The sequence below is a fragment of the Caretta caretta genome, chromosome 5 (assembly GCF_965140235.1).
Source record: "Caretta caretta isolate rCarCar2 chromosome 5, rCarCar1.hap1, whole genome shotgun sequence".
NCBI classification, from domain to species: domain Eukaryota; kingdom Metazoa; phylum Chordata; order Testudines; family Cheloniidae; genus Caretta; species Caretta caretta.
The window spans coordinates 45,075,628-45,097,017 of NC_134210.1; the positions used below are offsets into that span (position 1 = coordinate 45,075,628).

The window sequence follows — 21,390 nt, forward strand, 5'->3', positions numbered from 1 at the left end:
TCAGTTTATAAACTGAATAATAGCATCAAATTTGCTCAAAATCTTTAATAAAAACTGCTAGAGATTTCCTCATAAGTTACTTTTTTTTTACAGCTACAATGGCATAGGGCTGTGTTGGGGTAGGGCCCCAGCACTCAGACCATCACTTGAATGAAGAATTACCTTGATACATCTAAATACATTTACTTCTCTTATTTCTTGAAAAAACATTAAAAATATGTTTTGAAAAGATGAAGAGAATGGTTGGCAGGATGCTGATGGGAGGGAAGCTGAATAGGTGGCTTGCTGCAAAGAACTATGCTGACTCTGAGCTGTTAGTTCTCAGAAATCATAAAACTGAAGAGAAAGCTAGTAATGGATGAAGCTGATAAGCCATGGCCAGTAGACAAACATGGCTTGTTTATTCTCTTAACTTCCATGACTGCTGGTCAGATCTGGATGATCTTCATAGGTAAAATTCACACACACACACATATATGGCACAAAGCGCAACTAAACAGGCTTTGTGAAGAGAACTAAGTATGGGCTGGGGACATAGAATACACCCCATTATCCTCCATAGTCACTGCCCTTGCCTACAGAGTGGGCTGGATCCAGCTACTGCAGCCACTGCTCCTTCATATCCACATGTAGATAGGTTTCCAGCCACTAGATCCACATAAATACACATCCAGTGGCCTCTTTTTTTCAGTCCACCCCCAACTTTTCTCTCCACTCCAGAGGCCTGCTTCCCCAGCAAGGACATGGTTGAGAAGCACACCCGGAATGGCTGCCATATTTGTGACCCCACACACATAGGCACCACGGGGCTTCCTCAGCATGGAGAGTGTTACACAGGCTTAATTGTACACAGACACAATTAGACTTCATTTCCTATTCAGCTCTGATTGCTAATTACACAGGCTCACAACTCCAAACTTTTTTTTTTCAAAGCAAATTCTGATTTTACTTTTTTTTATAAATTCCAGGGCTTTGCCAAAAATGTTCATTTTTTCACAGGATGCACCCATAGATTCTTACCAGCGACACATTTTAAGGTCTTCTGGTCACTTCTCACTGAACTGTCTGCATAATGGTCAAAAAGTGAAAATGCACTGGGCATTTTTTCTAATGAGAGAGAATTATCCATTGCAGAAAGTAACCTATTGGGAAGAAAATATATATCCAAATAAATCCCGGTAGCATTACATAGTTTCCAAAGCTCAAAGATGAACAACATAGGACATGCACTGCTCAGAATATTTCCCATGGATTTAAGAGCAACAAGCAAAGAGAAGAGAACTTCCTAACTTTGGATGTTAAGTAGGGGGTACAGTGTTTAAAATTAGTTCAAGGATATCTTAGCAGTAAATATGAATCCAATCTAACTACAGTGTATATCTGTACACTCATGAACTGTGGGAAAGTTTAGCTATAAAGTTCAGAGCAAGTTCCATCAAGAATATGGGGTTTAAACTTATTGACACTGTCCCTTTAAGTATATTTAAAGTCTACAGAAAATTACATCTATCTACAGAAAGCTGACTTCAGAGACATAATGTAAAGCAGCTGGTTATGAGGAGAAAAAAAGGAAAAGGAAAATGGATTGGACTTAATTAGCCCTTATTTGCTTGGTTCATTATAAAAAACAACAACATATTTTTAACTGAGGCAAAAGCAGCTCCAAGGAAATGGAAGAATTCTTTCTACAAAGCAGTCAAGCAACCCCATTTGTTTTTACACTGAAGTTGTTAGTTGTTCACAGTTTTAAAAGGATATACATAATAAAAATACATCTTCTTTAGAAAGACATGCAGCATTATATAAACCCTTTCCTTAATCTTTTTTAGTAAATGAGATACAATCAATTACAATAACCAAGTTCATGCATAAAACAAACTAATTTTAATATGTAAGCTAATGCTTGTAAATAACATGCAATAAAACCCTAGAAAATTATTTTTGCATAGCCTACTTTTCAATAATCTACAGTATACAAGTAATTGGACAGATTGCCACATGTTGGTATACAATTTTAATGTAGTGGATGTCCCCCAGAGGTCTGTACTGGGCCCAGTCCTATTCAACATATTCATAAATGATCTGGAAAAAGGGTTAAACAGTGTGGTGGCAAAATCTGCAGATGACACAAAATTACTAAAGATAGTTAAGACCCAGGCAGACTGCGAAGAGCTACAAAAGGCTCTCTCAGAACTAGGTGACTGGGCAACAAAATGGCAGATAAAATTCAATGTTGATAAATGCAAAGTAATGCTCATTGGAAAACATAATCCCAACTACACATACAAAATGATGGGGTCTAAATTAACTGTTACCACTCAAGAAAGAGATCTTGGAGTCATTGTGGATAGTTCACTGAAAACGTCCATTCAATGTGCAACAGCGGCAGTCAAAAAAGAATGTTGGGAATCATTAAGAAAGGCATGGATAATAAGACAAAAAAATCATATTGCCTCTATATAAATCCGGTACGCCCACATCTTGAATACTACATGCAGATGTAGTCGTCCCATCTCAAAAAAGAGATATTGGAATTGGAAAAGGTTCAGAAAAGGGCAACAAAAATTATTAGGGATATGGAACAACTTCCGTATGAGAAGAAATTAATAAGACAGGGACTTTTCAGCTTGGAAAAGAGACAAATAAGGGGGGATCTGATTGAGGTCTATAAAATCATGACTAGTGGAGAAAGTAAATAAGGAAGTGTTATTTACTCCTTCTCATAACACAAGAACTAGGAGTCACCAAATGAAATTAATAGGCAGCAGGTTTAAAACAAACAAAAGGAAGTATTTTTTCACACAAGGCACAGTCAACCTGTGGAACTCCTTGCCAGAGGATGGTGTGAAGGCCAAGACTATAACACAGTTCAAAAAATAATTAGATAAGTTCATCAATGGCTATTAGCCAGGATGGGCAGGGATGGTGTCCCTAGTCTGTGTTTGCCAGACGCTGGGGAATGGATCACTTGATGATTACCTGTTCATTCCCTCTGGGGCACCTGGCATTGGCCACTGTCAGTAGACAGGATACTGGGATAGATGGACCTTTGGTCTGATCCAGTAGGGCCGTTCTTATGCTCTTATACCACACGACTTCATAGTACGAATCCCATGAATAATGAGAAATGTGAAAGGATGTTTTGAGCACCACTTAAAAAATTAACCCCTTACTCACATATAGAAATTTACAATTTGATGTTTCTTATAATAAAAACTTACTATGTCTTATAGTTATAATAAAATTATAATAAAAACTTCAGTATGTCCCTGAATTGGCCACATATGATTTACCTGGGCCCCAATCGAGCTGAACACTGTAAGCACATGCATACCTTTAAGCACATGACTAAGCACATTGACTTCAGTATTGACAAATCATATGGGATGCATATCAGTATATAACTCCCAGTTAAGTCAATAAGTGAAGTCCTGTCCCCACTTCAAGAGGAGTTTTGCCATTGACTTCAGTGGGACCAGGATTTCACTCAATAACAGCATTGTGCGCAAAAGGGATGTGGGTTCAGGCTTTATGAATAATAATAAGAGATAATTTGTGCAGATTTTAGCAGAGGGCAAATGACTTTAAGATTAAATTCTCTCTCATCAGGATGAGTCCCACTAAATGGAACCCCCAGTGGCAAATCAGATAAGGCATAAGGGTTTGATTATGGGTTTGGGGGTTTTGTTGGTGTATGTGTTTGTGGCGGGGACGGGGATACAAACACGGATGAAATATCAGTCAAATTCAAACTTCACTAGAGTTGCAACCATTTATACTAACTCTGAAATTATCCCAGCAGTTCCACCCATATAAGTGACATGTTGGATGATTTTCATTAAGATTTTATCTCATATGGAAATTACAGTAGTAAAATATGAACACTTCAAAACAGGGTATTTAAGGCAGAAATCTAAGCATTATCAGAATGCTCTTACATAATTACAAGCAACAGCTATTTAAGAGCGGCTACGCAGAATATTCCAAGTGATCTGACATTTTAAAAAAGCTATATTTATTATGATTTAAGTTATGAATTATAAAACACATGCAAAACCCTTCAAAAGCTGTCAGCTACAGTAACATGTGTAAGATTTCTTCCCAGACTATTATTTGTGGTTTTGAAAGCAGATATTTATACTGGAAGCATGCTTTCAATAAAGGTAGAAAGTATTAAATAAAGCAGCCAAACATGCTAATCCTAATGTTCACTACAATGCACCTAAACCACATTTCATATACCTTTTATTCATTTCTTTAGATAACTAATAGAGAAAGGGGAAAAGAACATATTAACAATAAAAAACAGAAGTCAACATAATATTAAAGCAAGTAATTTAAAGACTGATTCTGCTCTTTTCTGTTGATGTAAATAAGCACCACTTCATGGACTACACTGGAAATTTTCCCATACACACCAGCAGAGAATTTAGGTCTCCAAGTATTTTCCCCTCTTTAAGGCCATGAATGACCCAACATGGTACCTAAGCACATGCCTAGCTTTAAGCACAATTAGTCAGTATTCATTACTCATGCTTCAGGTGAAGCACAAGTCTTAATTACTTTGCTGAAACAAGTCGTAAGTTACGTTTACAGGAAGAGATATAATTTCTACATTAAAACATTACGGTCCAAATTCCGAGACCAAAATTGGCTCCACATTGCTGACCCTTAGAAGCTCCACGACCTTTACACCAGTTGAGCTGGGGATAACTCCCATGTCATGGGAATCCTCAGCTGTCTCTTTAGCAGCACAAAGAGGACAGTGAACAGATCAGTGAACAGATGGGGGTTCCTCCATTCCTTATAGAAAAAGCCAGAGGATCTCAGCATTGCCAGCCTCAAGAGATCAAAAATCATGAGTTAAAGACCCCCAAAATTAGGAGATTGGCCCCCCAAATCATGCTTTTTTTAAAATAAATTAAAAAATGACTATTTTGTGGGGGCTTTTCAGCCTTCATGTCTGCCCATCCCCTGCCCAGCAATGAATTCTGCCCCATCCAGCCCCCACCCCATCAGCTTAGCCCCCAGCCCTCACCAGTGCAGCCCCCCCAAGTTCACTCCCCCCAGCTCCCAAACTCTCAGCTTTCCCACCACCTCAGTTCAGCCTCCCCAACCCCCATCCCCTTAGTCCTACCCCACAGCTACATCTTTGCTCCTCCTAGGCTTCTTCGTACCCTCTCCCAGGTCTAGGGGAACTGCAGTAGGTCCCTTATCCCCCATCCAGGCCAGGGGAGAAGCACTTGGGGCTGGTCACAGGAGGAAGGAGTGGAGTCACCCTGAGCTGCTGCATTCATTGGGCACGTCTACACAGCAAAGAAAAACCCGCAGCTGTCCTGTGCTATCTGGCTCTGGCTCATGGGGCTTGGGCTGCAGGGCTGTTTCATTGCTGTGTAGACTTCTGGGCTTCGGCTGGAACCCTCCCACCCTGCAGGATCCTAGGGCCTGGTTTGCAGCTCAGGTCCAGAGGTCTATACAGCCATGAAACAGCCCCACAGCCCGAGTCAGCTGGCACGGGACAGCCACAGGTTTTTCTTTGCCATGTAGACTTACCCTTGAGCTCCCTCGCCGCCTGCTATGAGAATGGCTTCAGGATGTTGCGGGGAGGGGAGGAGAGGGCTCTGCCTGTAATAGATGACTCGTTATTCTGCCTTGGGGGCAGACAAGTGAGGCCAGAAACTAATCAGGGAGCGCCAATTCACCAGAGGGCTGGAGCCTCTTGCATTATTGAGAGACTGGGTCCCGGTCCAGCCCCAGCCAAAATCGTGTAACTTGCAGAAAAGCTGTGAGAGTTGGCAATACCAGGATCTTTAACAACCACATGTAGTTAGGGCCCCATTTTTACATCTGACCTGAGAAATGGCACATCCAGTGGCACATGCCCCCACATATTGTGATGGGTATTGAGTCAGTACTGACACAGAGGGGGAAGTGCCACTCACTGAGTCACTGACAATTGTTGCAGCAATGGTGCATTCCTATGGGCATAGATTTTGGCCAGTGATTCCTGCATCTAACCCAAAAACCATTTAGAGATTGTAAGTAATGGAGAATTTTCCCCAACCCTTGGTAATCTGTTGCAACGGTTAGTTACCCTGACTGTTAAAAATGTGAGTCTTTTTTCCGGTTTGGACTCTTCTGACTTCAATTACCATTTCCATTTTCTTCCAATTTCTTGTTACACCATCATTTGCTGTAATAAAGAATCCTCTCATAACAGATATCTTCTCTCTGCTTATTATAGATTGTGACTGAGTCATCTCTTAATCTGCTCTTCAATAAGCTAAATAGAACGAGTTCCTTTAGTGTCTCACTGTGAGGCATTTTTTTCCACATGACATATCATTCTTTGACCTCTTCTCTGAACCTTCACATGACCCAGCAGTTCCAGACTGGCGTATCTGAGATTTCAGAATTAATTTACCTCAGAAGACAAAGTAGGTCTGAGGATATTATATCAAATGCCATGTGTGACTAATATCATTAAGGTTTCTGTTATGAATGTAATTCGTACTTACATTTAGGAAAAGAACATCATCAAGTTCTTCTGTTTCCTTTACAGTCATCTCCAAGGTTTCCTTCGCCTCAACAATACTTTGCTGAAAGTTAACCATCTGTTCATACAAGTATTCCATTTTCATCTTCTTCACCTCCTCAAAGTTCTGGGACTTCTCATCATACTGGGCTATCACTGTCTTAACCAGCTCTTCATTTTGGTCTTCTAAAAACTGCTCCTTTTTTTTACTGTTTTCCTGGAAAATAAAACATATGAAAATCTGAGAAGTAAAACTACATCAGTGAATGAATGTACATAAAACTCTCTAAATTATGTAAACACCAGCTATCACTCAGGCAGCCTTTGGCAGCCTTACAAAAAGACATATGTAATTATCTAAGCAAGTTCATGTATAAGAAATATTATTAGGTAAATACTTTAAAAACAATGGCCAAGATTTTTGAACTTGAGTGCCTAAAGTTAAGGTTTCTGTAGTTAGGCACTTAAATAAGAAGCCTCATTTTCAGAGCTGCTGAACATCCAAATTTCCTATTGAAATCAACATAAACTACAGGAACTAAGCATCTCTGGGCAGGGCATCAGAAGACTCATTTAGATGCCTGAACATGAATTTAGGTGCCTAACTTTAGGTATCCAACATTTGAAAATGCTGATCCATGTAAAAGTTTTAATTTTTCAACAAAACCGATTGAAAGTGCTATCACAATAATTTCCCCATCCAGTGGGGAATATTCCACATAGCATTCATTGTGCAGCAGCCCCGTATAGTAAATCAACTATATATTTTTCTCAGTTAATCACTCATAGTAAGGAAACTTTAAGGACTAGTGAAACAGACAATTCCTGTGTAAATGATAACATGAAACTACAAAACAGTATAAAAATATCTTGAAAGGACTGACAATATTGAAGGAGAAAACTGGAGTAGTGTAGATATTAGACTTACCTCAACAGAATTAAACAGGGATTCTATTTCACTAACCAACTCCTCAAACTTCATTGACCTTTGCTGTAATTCTCCTAGAAATTCATCTAATTGATCCTGAAATAAAAAAGTGGCAGCAAATTTTCTAAATATGATGGTTGTGAAATACTGCTTTATAAAGCTTTCACATAAAATATATATGTAATGTTTCACCTCTAGATGTTATTAGAACAATTGTTAAAATTAATTTCATAGCTTCACCATGACTTGAAATGCAAGCACAGGAATAGTGGTTGGAAAAGGTATAATACCAATTTCAAAGAAGAAGCAACAATTGATCCTTCAAGGTGCTTATGTGAGGTGTTTCTCACCCGCAATTCTCACTGGCTGTGTGGGAATTTGAGGGTGCTCAGCACTGCACAGGAGTGCTCAAGAGACTGCAGGATCAGGCCCACAATGAGAAGAGAACACAAGTAATTGTTACAGGCTAGCCTATGCAATAAAGTATCTAGGGAAATAAACATAAATATAGATGTTCCCAAGGTTCACTTTTAAATATTTTAAATAAATATACACAATTTAAACTATGTATATATTATACACTGAAGGTCTGAACTTGCATTCCTTTTGCACCCAAAACTCCCATCCAAGTCGTTGGTTGTTTTACGTGTTCAAGAATACAGAATAAGGCTCTAGGAATAATAAAGACAACATTGACCAGGTATTATAATAATAATAGAGCTTGTCTCAATGCAGCAGTCCTTCTTGACCTTCCTTGAGAGAGAGCTGGCCATCTGCTCATATGCAATTCAGATTTCATAAGTGCACTTGGTTTTAATTAATTTGTATACTTCTGAATGGAAAGTTAGAGGAAGGCTGGTAGCAGCTTCCTATAATTTGGCAAACTTTGACATCTAAAATGAAAAATACCACATGTGACCTCTGAATTATAAATATCATATTCTATTGTTAAATTGATAAATATTTAGGATTGATCACTTTGAGATTCCACTGTGAAATTCTGTTTGTGAAGATAATGGCTCTGTCAGTCTTTATAGGTTAACAGCTCATTTCACTTAACGTGAATTTCTTTTCCAATGCCAAAAGCTGAGCATTGTGTTGTCTTTGTATTTCCTTAGCAATTATAGCTGTGTGAGTAGCAAAAACTACACGTAGACAATCTAAGAGTAACATGAGCTTTGGCTGGTAGAAATCATGTGAAGTCAGACGTGTGTTGTGGCCAGATTTAATTACTGGCTGTGTCTCCAAGGTCCACAGTCAGGGAATGACATCAGGGGACATATCCATCTCTGGAGTAACTCCACTCACTTCAGTGCAACTACACCAGGGACGACTTCAGAGCTGTGACTTTATTAGTGACATTTTGGCAGCTGATCATAATTCACAGCCAAAGCAGGAAATGCCACAGATAAAAAGTGATAAAATGTGGTACATGCACAGACTAGAGAAAAAGAAAAATAAACAGTTGCAAAATTTTGTGCCTATTTATATTTGCGGGCACTATTTCATCATCTTATAATTTTTTATTCTTATTTATGAATTAGCATTATAATAATCTAGTGCAACAGAACATATGCCAGAGATCCACTTTCAGGCCAAATTCAAGGGTGAAATGTATACATTTAATGTTAGTACAGTGGTGTAAGAGAGTGAAAGTAACTTACGTGCAAAGAGGCCAGAATGAGATTCAAAAAGGTGCAAGTTAAAGGTGAAATCAGTGGGGAATTCTGCTTAAAAACTGGCACAACATGGCTCAGAATTTTTAATAAAGTTCTAATTGCAAAATGGTTATTATTGGTGACTGTGCACAATCTAGAAAACACAGGTGACTTTCAGACGCTGGATTCAGATTGCGGAGCTGGTAACTAGAAAAGCAATACCTTTTGACTGGTGAGCTGAGCAAATTTGATATGGAATAAATGAGATCATAAAGATGAGACCTCATACCACCATTTTTACAGTCACTTTTCAGAGCCAAACTGCAATTAAACAGACAAGTTTCTAGAGAAGTGAAAAGTGTTTTCACAAGTATTTATATTGTAGGAGTATTTGGATGTAGTCATTATACATAGTATATTAATTAATGCATACCTATGGATTAATACTACATAATACTAAATTGTAACACTGGCAAGAATAGTCTTGCTAGAATTATGGATGAGATTAATTTTAATTTCACACCCTTATTTTTGAGTTTGTTTCAACCTTTTATATTGGATAGATCTGACAATTGATATCCTAGAGGCTGGATGCAAATTATTTGAAACATCAACAGTGGTGCACATTTAGGCTCCATATCAGGCACTTCTCTCCCCTCCCCTGAAGACAATAAGAGCTTGTCTGCACTACCACAACAACCAAATGAAGGAAACCGATTAAAAAACTAGGGTCTAATGTGTAGTAAGAGGTAAGATTTTAGCCATGTTTTGTAACCAAGCTAAAGCATTTGTCTGACCTTTGTACTTAAACTGGACTGCTAACAATCTTGTGACAATGTCAGTGCAAGCATATAGAGGTTACTCTACAATGTCAAAGTGAAATGAACCAGTGTTACTAAAGTTATGCCTCTTCGCATGCCAAAAAAAAGCCACCTATATTAAGGATGATGCTAAAACTAGGAAAGCTTAGTAAATGATAACATGATAACACCCAGGGTCCACACTGGGCGAGGAAGGGGCAGAATCATAAGCCAGCATCCTTCTCCTCTGCTACCACCTTCTCTTCCTTGTCCTGTGAAGAGGCCACTGACTATCCTCAGCAGTTTACTCCCTCCACCCCAGAAGCACAACCCTAATCCTGGCCAAGGGTAGAAGGGAGGCTGGGGGCAGGCGGGAGGGGAAAGGATACAACCTCAATACCCCACAATGGCTGCTCCTGTCCTGCAGGGCTGGGCCCAGCTCCCCACTCTGGGTGTTGTGACCCTGGCACAAGACCAGGGTCACAGCGCCTCTCAAGGTTTGGCCCAACTACCCCTCAGAGGGAAGGGAGCTAGGCCCAGCCCCATGGGACAGGAACTGCTGGTGTGGGGTGTACTTACCCTCCACCTCCCCCTCCTCCCCGGGACCTCACTCCACACTGGGTCCATGACCCATCTACAATCTTTCCGTGACCTATTCCAGGAACCACCATTTAGGAAACACTGGTATTAAAAAAGTGCATTGTAATAATCCAGCCCAAGGATGACTAAAGCATTGACAACTATGGCAAAAGGAAAAGTTCCTGTTAACGGATAGCATACATAGAAACTGAAAACCAAAATACTTGCATTCTCTCTACTGAATCTGGAGCAGTCTCCAACTAATAATTTCCAATCCCAAATCTGGGCTAAGGTTAAAGATGAAAGATACATATTTTAAACTACATAGTCAATCAAGTAATCCTTTATTTATCTTCAATTATGAAAATGCTTACCTTCATATCCATTACAGCAGTGTCCAGTGTTGTCACATCATGGCCTTCATGCTCCCCAAAAAGCTTGTCAATAGCAGAAATTGGGCACCTGCACTGGCAGCAATAAGTATCAACATGGGCCTTCTTAATTTCTTTTTGTGGACTCTCACTTTCAGATATGCCTAGTGATGATTTTTCAGAATTCATCATCACAAAGCCTGAATCCTCATGTTCAATGGGTGTCTCTTGCTCTGTCTCATTTACAAATTCATAACTATAGCTAATCTGCTCAAAAGATTCCCTGTCTTCAAACAACAAATCTTCATGTGCCAATTCAGAGGACATTTCATCTTGCAAAAGTTCTTCTTGGGTAATCACTTCATAATCCATTGACTCGGCAAGATGTTCATCAGTCTCAAAGCACTGCTCCTCTCTTGTTGAATCTGATGGAAAGTTATCAAAATCATGTCTAAAAGGCTGTAAGTCTAAATCACCTGATGCCTTATCGAATTTTACTCCAAGTTCTGGAAGGCCAGTCTTAGCTACTTCTAGGTTATGCTTTGCTATATCATCGGCAATATTTTCTCTGACTGTTTTTTCATTTGTCTGCTCATCTGTATCCAATAGATATTTTTCCCTGCTTATTTTTTTGTTCATACGATCATGGTCTAAATCATATGCCTCTTTTGTCATGGGATGAAGGTGATTATTCAAATATGAAATTAATTGCTCTGGTTCCTGAGGTGTATGAACATATTGATTGCTTTCACTTTCATCAACAGGTGTTCTGCCATGAAGCACGTAATTATCCATTTTATTAACTGCTGCTATTTCATGTCGTTCTTTCTGCTCATCTGTTAGAGGAGTTACTGGCTTTGATTTATCTTGCACGGATGCTTCTTTTTGATTGGTAATTACCTCAGAATCTAGTACTTGACTGGACTCTTCATGACTCACTTGCTCTGACAATTCCTGGTGTGTTGCTGCAGGTGCATTTTCTTCGTCTCTTTGACTAGTGGGATCATTTCTTGCACCTGAAACATTAAGCTTGCTTCCAAAAGGAATTGCCTGAGTTGGCTGACAAATTGTTACTTTAATATAACTAATAAATGGGATTCTCTCTCCTGCCATAATTTCTCCTTCTGACAAGATCTCGGTTTTGGTGGATTCTTCAGCTAAAATATGAACAGATTGCTGCTCCTTTTCAATTACCTCATAAAAATCCTTATGTTTGTCTCCTGAAAGCCTCAGTTGGCCTGACACGTCTTTATTAATAGACTGAGCCTTTGAAACCTGATCTTTTTGAGACCCAGCCACATTACAAGGAATATCATCTTTAAGAATGTATTTTTCAAAATATATTCCAGTTTCATCGTCTGTGTCAGAATTTCGAGGAAAAGATGCATCAGAATTCCCACTTTCTTCATCAGAAGGAGGCTCATTTTCACCTTTTGCATTTTCTCCCACTGCTTCTGCATAGAGGTCCTTGTATAAAAATGCCAGTGCAGGTGGCTCCTCTAGAAGTTCTGGGTTAATCGCGCTGACTGATGTGGGAAACAACGTAGATCGTTCTAACACTCCTTCTTCTGTATCAAATAAGGGTGTGCCTGCTAACTTCTGTTCATCTTCTATATTTATCACTTTTTTACTACAATCAATTGATTTTTGCATAGTCAAAAATTTCTGAGCATCTGCAGAAGTCTGCATCTCACTTTCTTGTTCTATCATTCCATAAAAGGCTTCATCCAAGTCATTATCTAGTAAAGTAAATTCATCTTCCAAAGTATTAACATCAGAACTTCCAGTTGAAGAGATGGCTTCTTCTGTATGCTTCTTACGATTTGCCATTACAGCAACAAAGGGAGATAGCCCCTGAACAGATAGCTCAGTGGGGGATTTGTCATCAATCAAAGTATACTTTTCAAAATAATCCACCTCAGTGGTACTCTTGTTAGGATTCAAAACTTCGCCACCTTTATTTTCTAACACAGTGGAAATTTCCTCCTCTGTTTCTACAATTTCCTGAGCATCTACTTCTTCAACAAGTTCTTTTTGTTTCATATCTTTACCGCTGGTGTCATCTGTCACTGAGTTTTCTGAAATTTCTGTAGCTGTTCCATGTGCTGACACTTCCTGGTCACCACAATCAAACAGTTTTGTTTTAATGAGGGTATTTGTTTCTAAGTATTCTAGTTTATCTGGCATGTGTTTGCTTTCTTCTTCATCCACTGAAGAAATGAGTGGGACAACATGAATATTCAAAATCTCATAGCCTTCTGAAATGATATTAAACATATCTTTTTGTTCATCAGGTTCTGGAGTATATTTCGATTCTTCTGCAGAGTTCACATGTTCTGTTAATTTCTCTTCTCTCGGTGGATAATGTTCAGGCTCTTTTGACCCTGCTTCTACATTTGAAAAATGCTGTATTTCTTCTGCTGTTGAAAGGTCTCCAATGCTAGTTTCTGTTACATTGTTTAAATTTTTATCTGAGACTGGATTACCTGGTAGTGAGGAGTATAAATTATGTGTGTGGATTTCATTAATGGGCTCTGATAGGAGATTACGGGAAGCTTCATTTGAAACAAAATCAGATACCATTGTCATCGCTGATTTATTCTCATTAGTACTTTGGGCTGTACGTGCTGTCTGAAGTCTACCTGGAAATTGTTTTGATTCAAAGTATTCAGCTTCATTTGGAAAAGACTGAATTTCTTGCTTGTCTGCTTCGTTATTATTTGTAGGATCAGCATAGCCAGTTTTTGACTCTTCTGACAACAAATCAGTTTCTTCAAATGCATACGCTTGAATTTCTAGAGTCTCTGTTTCATTAAAAGGCTTAACTAAGGTGGTTTTTAACTGTGTTGATGGGAAACTGTCTACTTCAGCTGAATAAGACTGATTTTCTTGCATCACGGTTTCATCAATAAAGTCTGATGAAACAGCCATTGATTGTTCAGATGACGTATATTCTGTGTCAGGCAAAGAAGAATCAATATCATGCCTCTCTTCTTCATTAATGGAACCAGCTGAAAAGTTCAAAACTTCTGAAACCAAGTCTGGCACTTCATGTGCATCAGGTTGTATTTCTTGCTTATCACTTTCAGCAATGAAGGTGGGAGAAGGAGCTGTTAACTGTTCTGACAGCATGTATTCTGTGCCCAGTGAATAAGCTTGAAGTTCTTGTCCATCTCCGTCATCAGTATGCATTAGTGACATAGTGACTAACTGTTCAGACATCAAGTTTTCTATTTTAGGTGAATGTAGCTGAATTTCTCGCATCTCTGTTTCATCAGTGTCATATGATGAAACCAAAGAGTGACACTTTGATTTTGCAGGCTTGGGTCTATATGGCTGAATGTCTTGCTTCTCTTCCTCATCAATAGAATGTGACCCAACTAAATGTTCAGGCACAGATTGTGCAGTTACAGGTGAATAAGATTGAATTTCTTGGGGAATTACTTCATCAACTGAATAATATGAAAGTGAATGTTCAGGCTCCAGTCCTGCAGGTCCATGTGAATAACACTGATTTTCTTGTGTTTCTGTATCTTCAATAGGATATGATAAAATTAAATGACCAGATTCCAGTTGTGGAGTTATGGATGAATAATGTTCAATTTCTTCACTCTCTGTTTCAGATAAAACTAGATGTTCAGACTCGAATTGTGCAGGTACAAGTAAACATGGCTGAATTTCTTCATTCTCTGCTTCTTCAATGGAATGTGATAAAATTCGATGTTCACACCCCAATTGTGCAGCTTGTTTTTCTGTTTCACCAGTGGAATATGATAAATCTGAAAGCTCAGACTCTGGTTCTGCAGTTACTTGTGAATAACACTGACTTTGTGTTTCTGTTTCATCAACAGGATATGATAAATCTACATTTTCAATCTCCAGTTGTTCAACTGCAGGTGAATAAGACTGAATCTCTTGCTCTTCTGCTTCTTCAATGGAATAGGATAGATCTGAATGTTCAGATTCTGCCTGAGCAGATATGGGAGTATGTGGCTGGATAGCTTGCTGCTCTGAATGTGCAGACTCCAATTGTGCAGTCTCTTGTTTCTCTGTTTCACAAGTAGAATATGATATATCTGGTTGTTCAGATTCCAATTGTGCAGTTACAGGTGGTGAATAAGGATGAATTTCTTGCTTTTCTGCTTTCTCGATGGAATATGATAAATCCAGATGTTCACATTCTGATTGTGCAGTTATCGGTGGATAAGGTTTAATATCCCGCTTTTTTGTTTCAGATAAAACGGAATGTTTAGGCTCCAACTGTGTAGCCACAGGTGAATAAAACTGAATTTCTTGCTTCTCTGTTTCCTTGCCAGTACGTGATGAACTAGAATGTTCAGAGACAGATTCTGTAGATATAGGCACATAAGGCTGAGTTGCTTGCCCCTCTGGTTCATTAATATCATCTGTTGAAATGGTCCTTGTGGTCAAAAATGAATTAGGCTGAATTTCCTGGTAATCTCCTTCATCAATAAGATATGATGTAATGGACAGCGGCTGTTCTGAGGTCACATTTGCAGTCTCAGGAGGAAAGGGCTGTATTTCTTCTTTCTCTGCTGTATCCATAAGATCTGATGGCTCAGACATTGACCATTCTGATATTGATGTTATGCGCATGGGTGAACTTGTGTGGATTTCCTGCTTCTCCTCTTCCTCAATAAGGTATGATGAAAAAGACAGTGACTCTTCTGATATCTCATGTAGTCTCTCAGCTGGAGAAGACCGTGTCTCTTTTCTCTCTTCTTTATCAAGAGGAACTATTACACCCACATTTGAAAAACTGCTAGATTCAATATTTGTTTCGACTTGTTTTATATTATGAAGTGAGCCATCATCCTCATCAGTGCAATCCCTTTCAAGATGCTCCAAAGGTGTTGAGGAAAGGCTTTGATTTAGGAATCCTTCGTGCTGTTGTTTCTGCTTCCTTTTTATATCCGATGGCATAGCTGGATCCTTACTACCTTTCTTTCGGAAAAAAATTGGCGTTTCTTCTTCTGAAATTGAACTGAACTTCTGGATTTTAGCTCTTACAGCTCCATTAAGGGCTGGCCTTCCTTTTTTCAATTTTTTTTCTTTACCCATGGACTTTGAGGCAATTGGAGCACGTGACACTGGTTCCCCAGTAAGGTCTGGCAAACCCTCTTTATCTTTTGAGGTTTCTGCATCCATAGCTTGTGCTTCCAGTTCAGCAGCATTTAACTTAGCATCCTGCACTTCTGCGGGAGCATCTCTTAATTCTTGCATCTGCATTCCGGACAAGTCACTCTTTTTGCTACCCTGGCCTCCCTTCAAGTCTGACGTCCTATCTGATGATTTGCACATCCTTTTCCGGACAGTCTTACCTTCATCCATGAGAAAGATAACTTTCCCTGGGGGAGAATCTACAGATGAACTTTCAACACTACAAAGATCAGAAGTAGCACTAGCTTCTGAGGCCCAAGGAGTGGAACATCTGCTTGAGCTGGTTTCCCATGTTATTCCACTATCTTCACTTTGAACTGTTACCATAGAAAAGGAAGGGTCGGACATGATGCATTGTAGCTTGGGTTTCACATCTTCATTCTGGATAATGTCCTTTAAACTACAATAATAAATAAATAAAAGTATGATAGGATCATTTATTATAAAAAAATCAATTACAGTAAAATCAAACATACCTAAGGAAAACGATTTTTCAGATTTAACTACTGTAACAAATATAGGCATAAATAATGTAACATTTTGTCTGACAAATCCGCTGTTGGCACTGGTAACATCGTATGTTGTAAAATTGTATAAAAACACTAAGAACTTCAAATTTTATCTCACTTATGCTAGCGTGAGGTTAGAGTCTGGCTTTAAAACTTAAAGGAAGCTTAATGTTCAGCAAAAATCTAAGCATGAAACAAATCAGCAATATCACTAAAGATCTAAGGCCTGATTCTCCAATGCTTGATACCTTGTGGAGTTATTTAAACCTGTACTATGTTGGTGTAAATGCTGATACACTGATTTAGTAGCATTTTACACCTACTTTGCACAGATGTAAATGACTAATTCAAAGCACAAGGCAGGGGAGATTCAGGCCCATACTTTATTACTACCTCTTAGTTCTCTTCATCTTCCAACTCTATGAACTTTAATTTATTAATTTAGGTCAATTCTGTGTACAAGGGTGTTACAAATAATAAAAATATTCCTCCAAAATCATGGGTTTATCTGAGTCCAGTGTGCTCTAACATGCCAATACATTATTAGTTAACCATGATTTTATAAAGAAACTTTTAAAATGTTTATGGTACATAAAATTCCAATAGCTATAATTTCTATCAGTGATTTAAGTATATTGTTTCAGGAAAAACCTACAGAACCATTTACCTCATCCAGCTTTATAAACTACAGCAGCAAAAAAAGTTAAAACGATTAAATAATTAAGGATAAAGTCACAAATTTATTTCAGTAAAGAAATGTGAAGAGTAATATGGAGAAAATAGAAAAAAAAAGACTATCAGAAAATATTCAATCCTCTACATTTCTTCAGTACCCAGTACCTTAAAAATTTCCATTTTTAAAAGCAAACCACAGAGAAGGCAGAAGAGGTCATCGATTAGCCATCTTGCTAAGGAAAAGACTTTAAGAAGACCTGTAACCTACCTAGCAACTGACTGAAGAAAAACTGCCAGTGTCACCAGCCCCATCTGACTGAGTACAAAGAAGAGCTTGGAAGAAGAGCTTTGTGTATGCTCAAAAGCTTGTCTCTCTCACCAACAGAAGTTGGTCCAATAAAAGATAACACACCCACAACATGAACTCTCAAAGCCTACGTCACGGGATGAGGCAAACTTGCAGCTGAAAGATCCTGCTTCCACTAAATAGAAGGAGATAGTCATGCTTTGAACTACCTTTATCTGGCTAATACAATGTAATTACACAGATAGGAATGAAGAGCTAACCTGTGATTATATGAGACTCAAGGATCAGAGCCAGGTGGAACTCATTGTATTAGTGGACACAAGGAGGAGGCTGAGCAGCACTGAATTTGTTTCCAGATGGCAAGTGGAGATTAGAGAAAAAGCATAACTACAACCATGACAACCACATTGATTTCAAAAACACTCCTCAACATATGGTAGAAGACATATATTAAAGCACAAGGAGAAAAGAAAACTCATCAAAGGAGTACAATTGTCTTCAGAAAAACCTTAAACTCCAAAAACTAGAAGCATACAGCCCCCACAACTCTTGTGCAAAAGTACCCAGCAAAAGTAGTTGTGTGTCATGCCTGTCATCCAGGCAGAACTGAATGAAGCATGACAATTCTGTTTCACAGCAACTTTTGAGGTTTTGAAATTTGTTTTCAATACACACTGGAAAGAAAAACACTTTCAAACACATTTGTGAAAACAGAAGAGCTTGTTTTATAAATGTAACTTTTTATTTATATCATAAAAGTGTTTAAAAGAAGTTGGGGGGTGGAGACACTCATTGGTTAAACTGGGGAAGAGGAAGGAATTGTTGCAGTAAGAGGAGGGGAGTGGTGGAGAAAAAGCGAATTTGCCTGGGTGGGAGACAGAAATGGAAGAGAAAAGTGAAGGTTAGAAGGAAATGGAAATGAGAGTGAGGCTGGGAAGCTGAATGACCACAACCAATGCTACACAATGAGCCAAACAAGTATTCAGAGCCCCAGGGTGCAGAGCTGCTGCTATCTTCCTGGAGAGGCAGAGTGGAGTTCACTGGGCCTGATCCCCTAGGGGGTGGGGTGGAGTGCGAGTGTCAGTGAGAGCGAGAGCCAGATATATGGGAAGCTGGAAGCCTCTCCCTTCCTCCCTGAACCGTCAGGTGCAGTTAGTATTGGGTCTTTGGGAAATGAGCCCAGATCCATAGGACACTTCCTGTGAGCTCCTCCTGGCTGCTGCTGATTTTGTTCCCCATTTAATAAGGAAAAAGGGAGACCACAGGACCTGACTTGCCTCTACTGCTCTCACCAGTGCTGGCTATTTTGAGGAAGGAGCCCCCAGATGTCAAAGGATTTCCATAGCCCACACCTGAAAGCTCTTCCTCCCTCATGGAGAGTAGCAGCCAGGGATGGAAAAGAGGCCATGGGCCTTGTGCCCTGAACAGGTCCCTCTGGGTTTGAAAAAATGGTAAAGATCCTCAGAGCTGCACGACCCAAATACCATGGGTGAGAGAAGGCAGTGTTGGCAACAGCCCAATTCAGATTAGCCAGTAGACAGGAATAGGAAACTGCAGCAGGAATCCTGGCATAGCTGTGCAGGACGACATGCCAGGCTGACCCAATGTACAGTGGCAATTTCGTAGTCAGGGAGCATCTTACTGTGGTTCCTGCTATTTTACACTTTCAGTGAGTGGTAACACAGGCATCCACCAGTTTGTTCATTTTGAGCCCTTTTACTTAAAACCTCAGCCCTAATGGAGAATTTCCTGGGCCCGTACTTCTTTGTGCCCACATTCTCATGTGTTGTGGTAGGATAACATCTTTACACATCCAGTATACAGCCTACTGATTGCATAAGGCCTTTGTATACTCCACACCTTGTTTCTTTCTCCTCTCCTCACCTAGACAGAAGGTGCTGACCTATTTGAAAGAGACTAAAAAAAAAAAAATACTGAAACAAACAAAAGAAAACACACTCTCCAACTCCCATTTACTTTAGTAGGTGGGTCTAGAACACCTATGCTTACAAACTTACATTTACACCACTGTGACAGTCCCCTCTGGGCCCCTGCCACATCCCACTCACTGGCTGCCATGCAGCTCCTTCTCCACACTGGATAGCAGAACCTCTCACCTACCCAGACCAGTCCACTACTCAAGTTAGACTCCTCAATCCACTTCTCCAGTTTCCTTCAGGCTGAGGGCAGACTCTGACCCTGCTATACCGCCTCTCACCATCTTCTTGGCTTTGTCTCCGTTTAATTGCAAGGAGGGTTGCCAAGCCTCCAAGACTGTCCTGGAGTATCCAGGAATTAAAGATTAATCTTGAATTAAAGATTATTTCATGTGATGAAATCAGGAATACATCCCAACAAAATGGGCAACTCCAATTGCAAGGAGGGCATGATGTTGTTTTTTTAATGGCAATTCTCCAGAACCTCATATTGGTCTCCCAGTTCACTTGCCTTCTGAGATTTTATCCTTAAAAAAAATAATCAACCCAAATAGGTACAGGAAATGGTTACAACAATATAATGTTTGGTTATCTTTATTTTTCTGAGTATTTGACGCTGGGAGTCATAGAATCATAGAATATCAGGGTTGGAAGGGACCCCAGAAGGTCATCTAGTCCAACCCCCTGCTCGAAGCAGGACCAATTCCCAGTTAAATCATCCCAGCCAGGGCTTTGTCAAGCCTGACCTTAAAAACCTCTAAGGAAGGAGATTCTACCACCTCCCTAGGTAACGCATTCCAGTGTTTCACCACCCTCTTAGTGAAAAAGTTTTTTCTAATATCCAATCTAAACCTCCCCCACTGCAGCTTGAGACCATTACTCCTCGTTCTGTCATCTGATACCATTGAGAACAGTCTAGAGCCATCCTCTTTGGAACCCCCTTTCAGGTAGTTGAAAGCAGCTATCAAATCCCCCCTCATTCTTCTCTTCTGCAGGCTAAACAATCCCAGCTCCCTCAGCCTCTCCTCATAAGTCATGTGTTCCAGACCCCTAATCATTTTTGTTGCCCTTCGCTGGACTCTCTCCAATTTATCCACATCCTTCTTGAAGTGTGGGGCCCAAAACTGGACACAGTACTCCAGATGAGGCCTCACCAATGTCGAATAGAGGGGAACGATCACGTCCCTCGATCTGCTCGCTATGCCCCTACTTATACATCCCAAAATGCCATTGGCCTTCTTGGCAACAAGGGCACACTGCTGACTCATATCCAGCTTCTCGTCCACTGTCACCCCTAGGTCCTTTTCCGCAGAACTGCTGCCTAGCCATTCGGTCCCTAGTCTGTAGCTGTGCATTGGGTTCTTCCGTCCTAAGTGCAGGACCCTGCACTTATCCTTATTGAACCTCATCAGATTTCTTTTGGCCCAATCCTCCAATTTGTCTAGGTCCCTCTGTATCCTATCCCTCCCCTCCAGCGTATCTACCACTCCTCCCAGTTTAGTATCATCCGCAAATTTGCTGAGAGTGCAATCCACACCATCCTCCAGATCATTTATGAAGATATTGAACAAAACCGGCCCCAGGACCGACCCTTGGGGCACTCCACTTGATACCGGCTGCCAACTAGACATGGAGCCATTGATCACTACCCGTTGAGCCCGACAATCTAGCCAGCTTTCTACCCACCTTATAGTGCATTCTTCCAGCCCATACTTCCTTAACTTGCTGACAAGAATACTGTGGGAGACCGTGTCAAAAGCTTTGCTAAAGTCAAGAAACAATACATCCACTGCTTTCCCTTCATCCACAGAACCAGTAATCTCATCATAAAAGGCGATTAGATTAGTCAGGCATGACCTTCCCTTGGTGAATCCATGCTGGAGTCTGAAGTCCTTTTATCTATATGAGCC

At 39.9% G+C, this 21,390-nt stretch overlaps 1 protein-coding gene across 2 annotated transcripts in view; it reads right to left on the reverse strand.

The window, feature by feature from the left end:
* The window catches only part of CMYA5 (cardiomyopathy associated 5), a 58,945-nt gene that overhangs the window by 32,740 nt on the left and 4,815 nt on the right, over window positions 1-21,390 (reverse strand). The window contains exons 2-6 of one of the 2 annotated variants that reach the window (XM_075128512.1): window positions 10,875-16,452; window positions 7,464-7,559; window positions 6,519-6,752; window positions 4,243-4,265; window positions 1,021-1,142 (exon numbers count right to left, since the gene is read on the reverse strand). In XM_075128512.1, the coding sequence (XP_074984613.1) occupies window positions 1,021-1,142; window positions 4,243-4,265; window positions 6,519-6,752; window positions 7,464-7,559; window positions 10,875-16,452 (6,053 nt within the window). Of the gene's footprint in view, window positions 1-1,020; window positions 1,143-4,242; window positions 4,266-6,518; window positions 6,753-7,463; window positions 7,560-10,874; window positions 16,453-21,390 lie in introns of those variants that run through there. The other variant, XM_075128511.1, reaches the window with a different exon arrangement.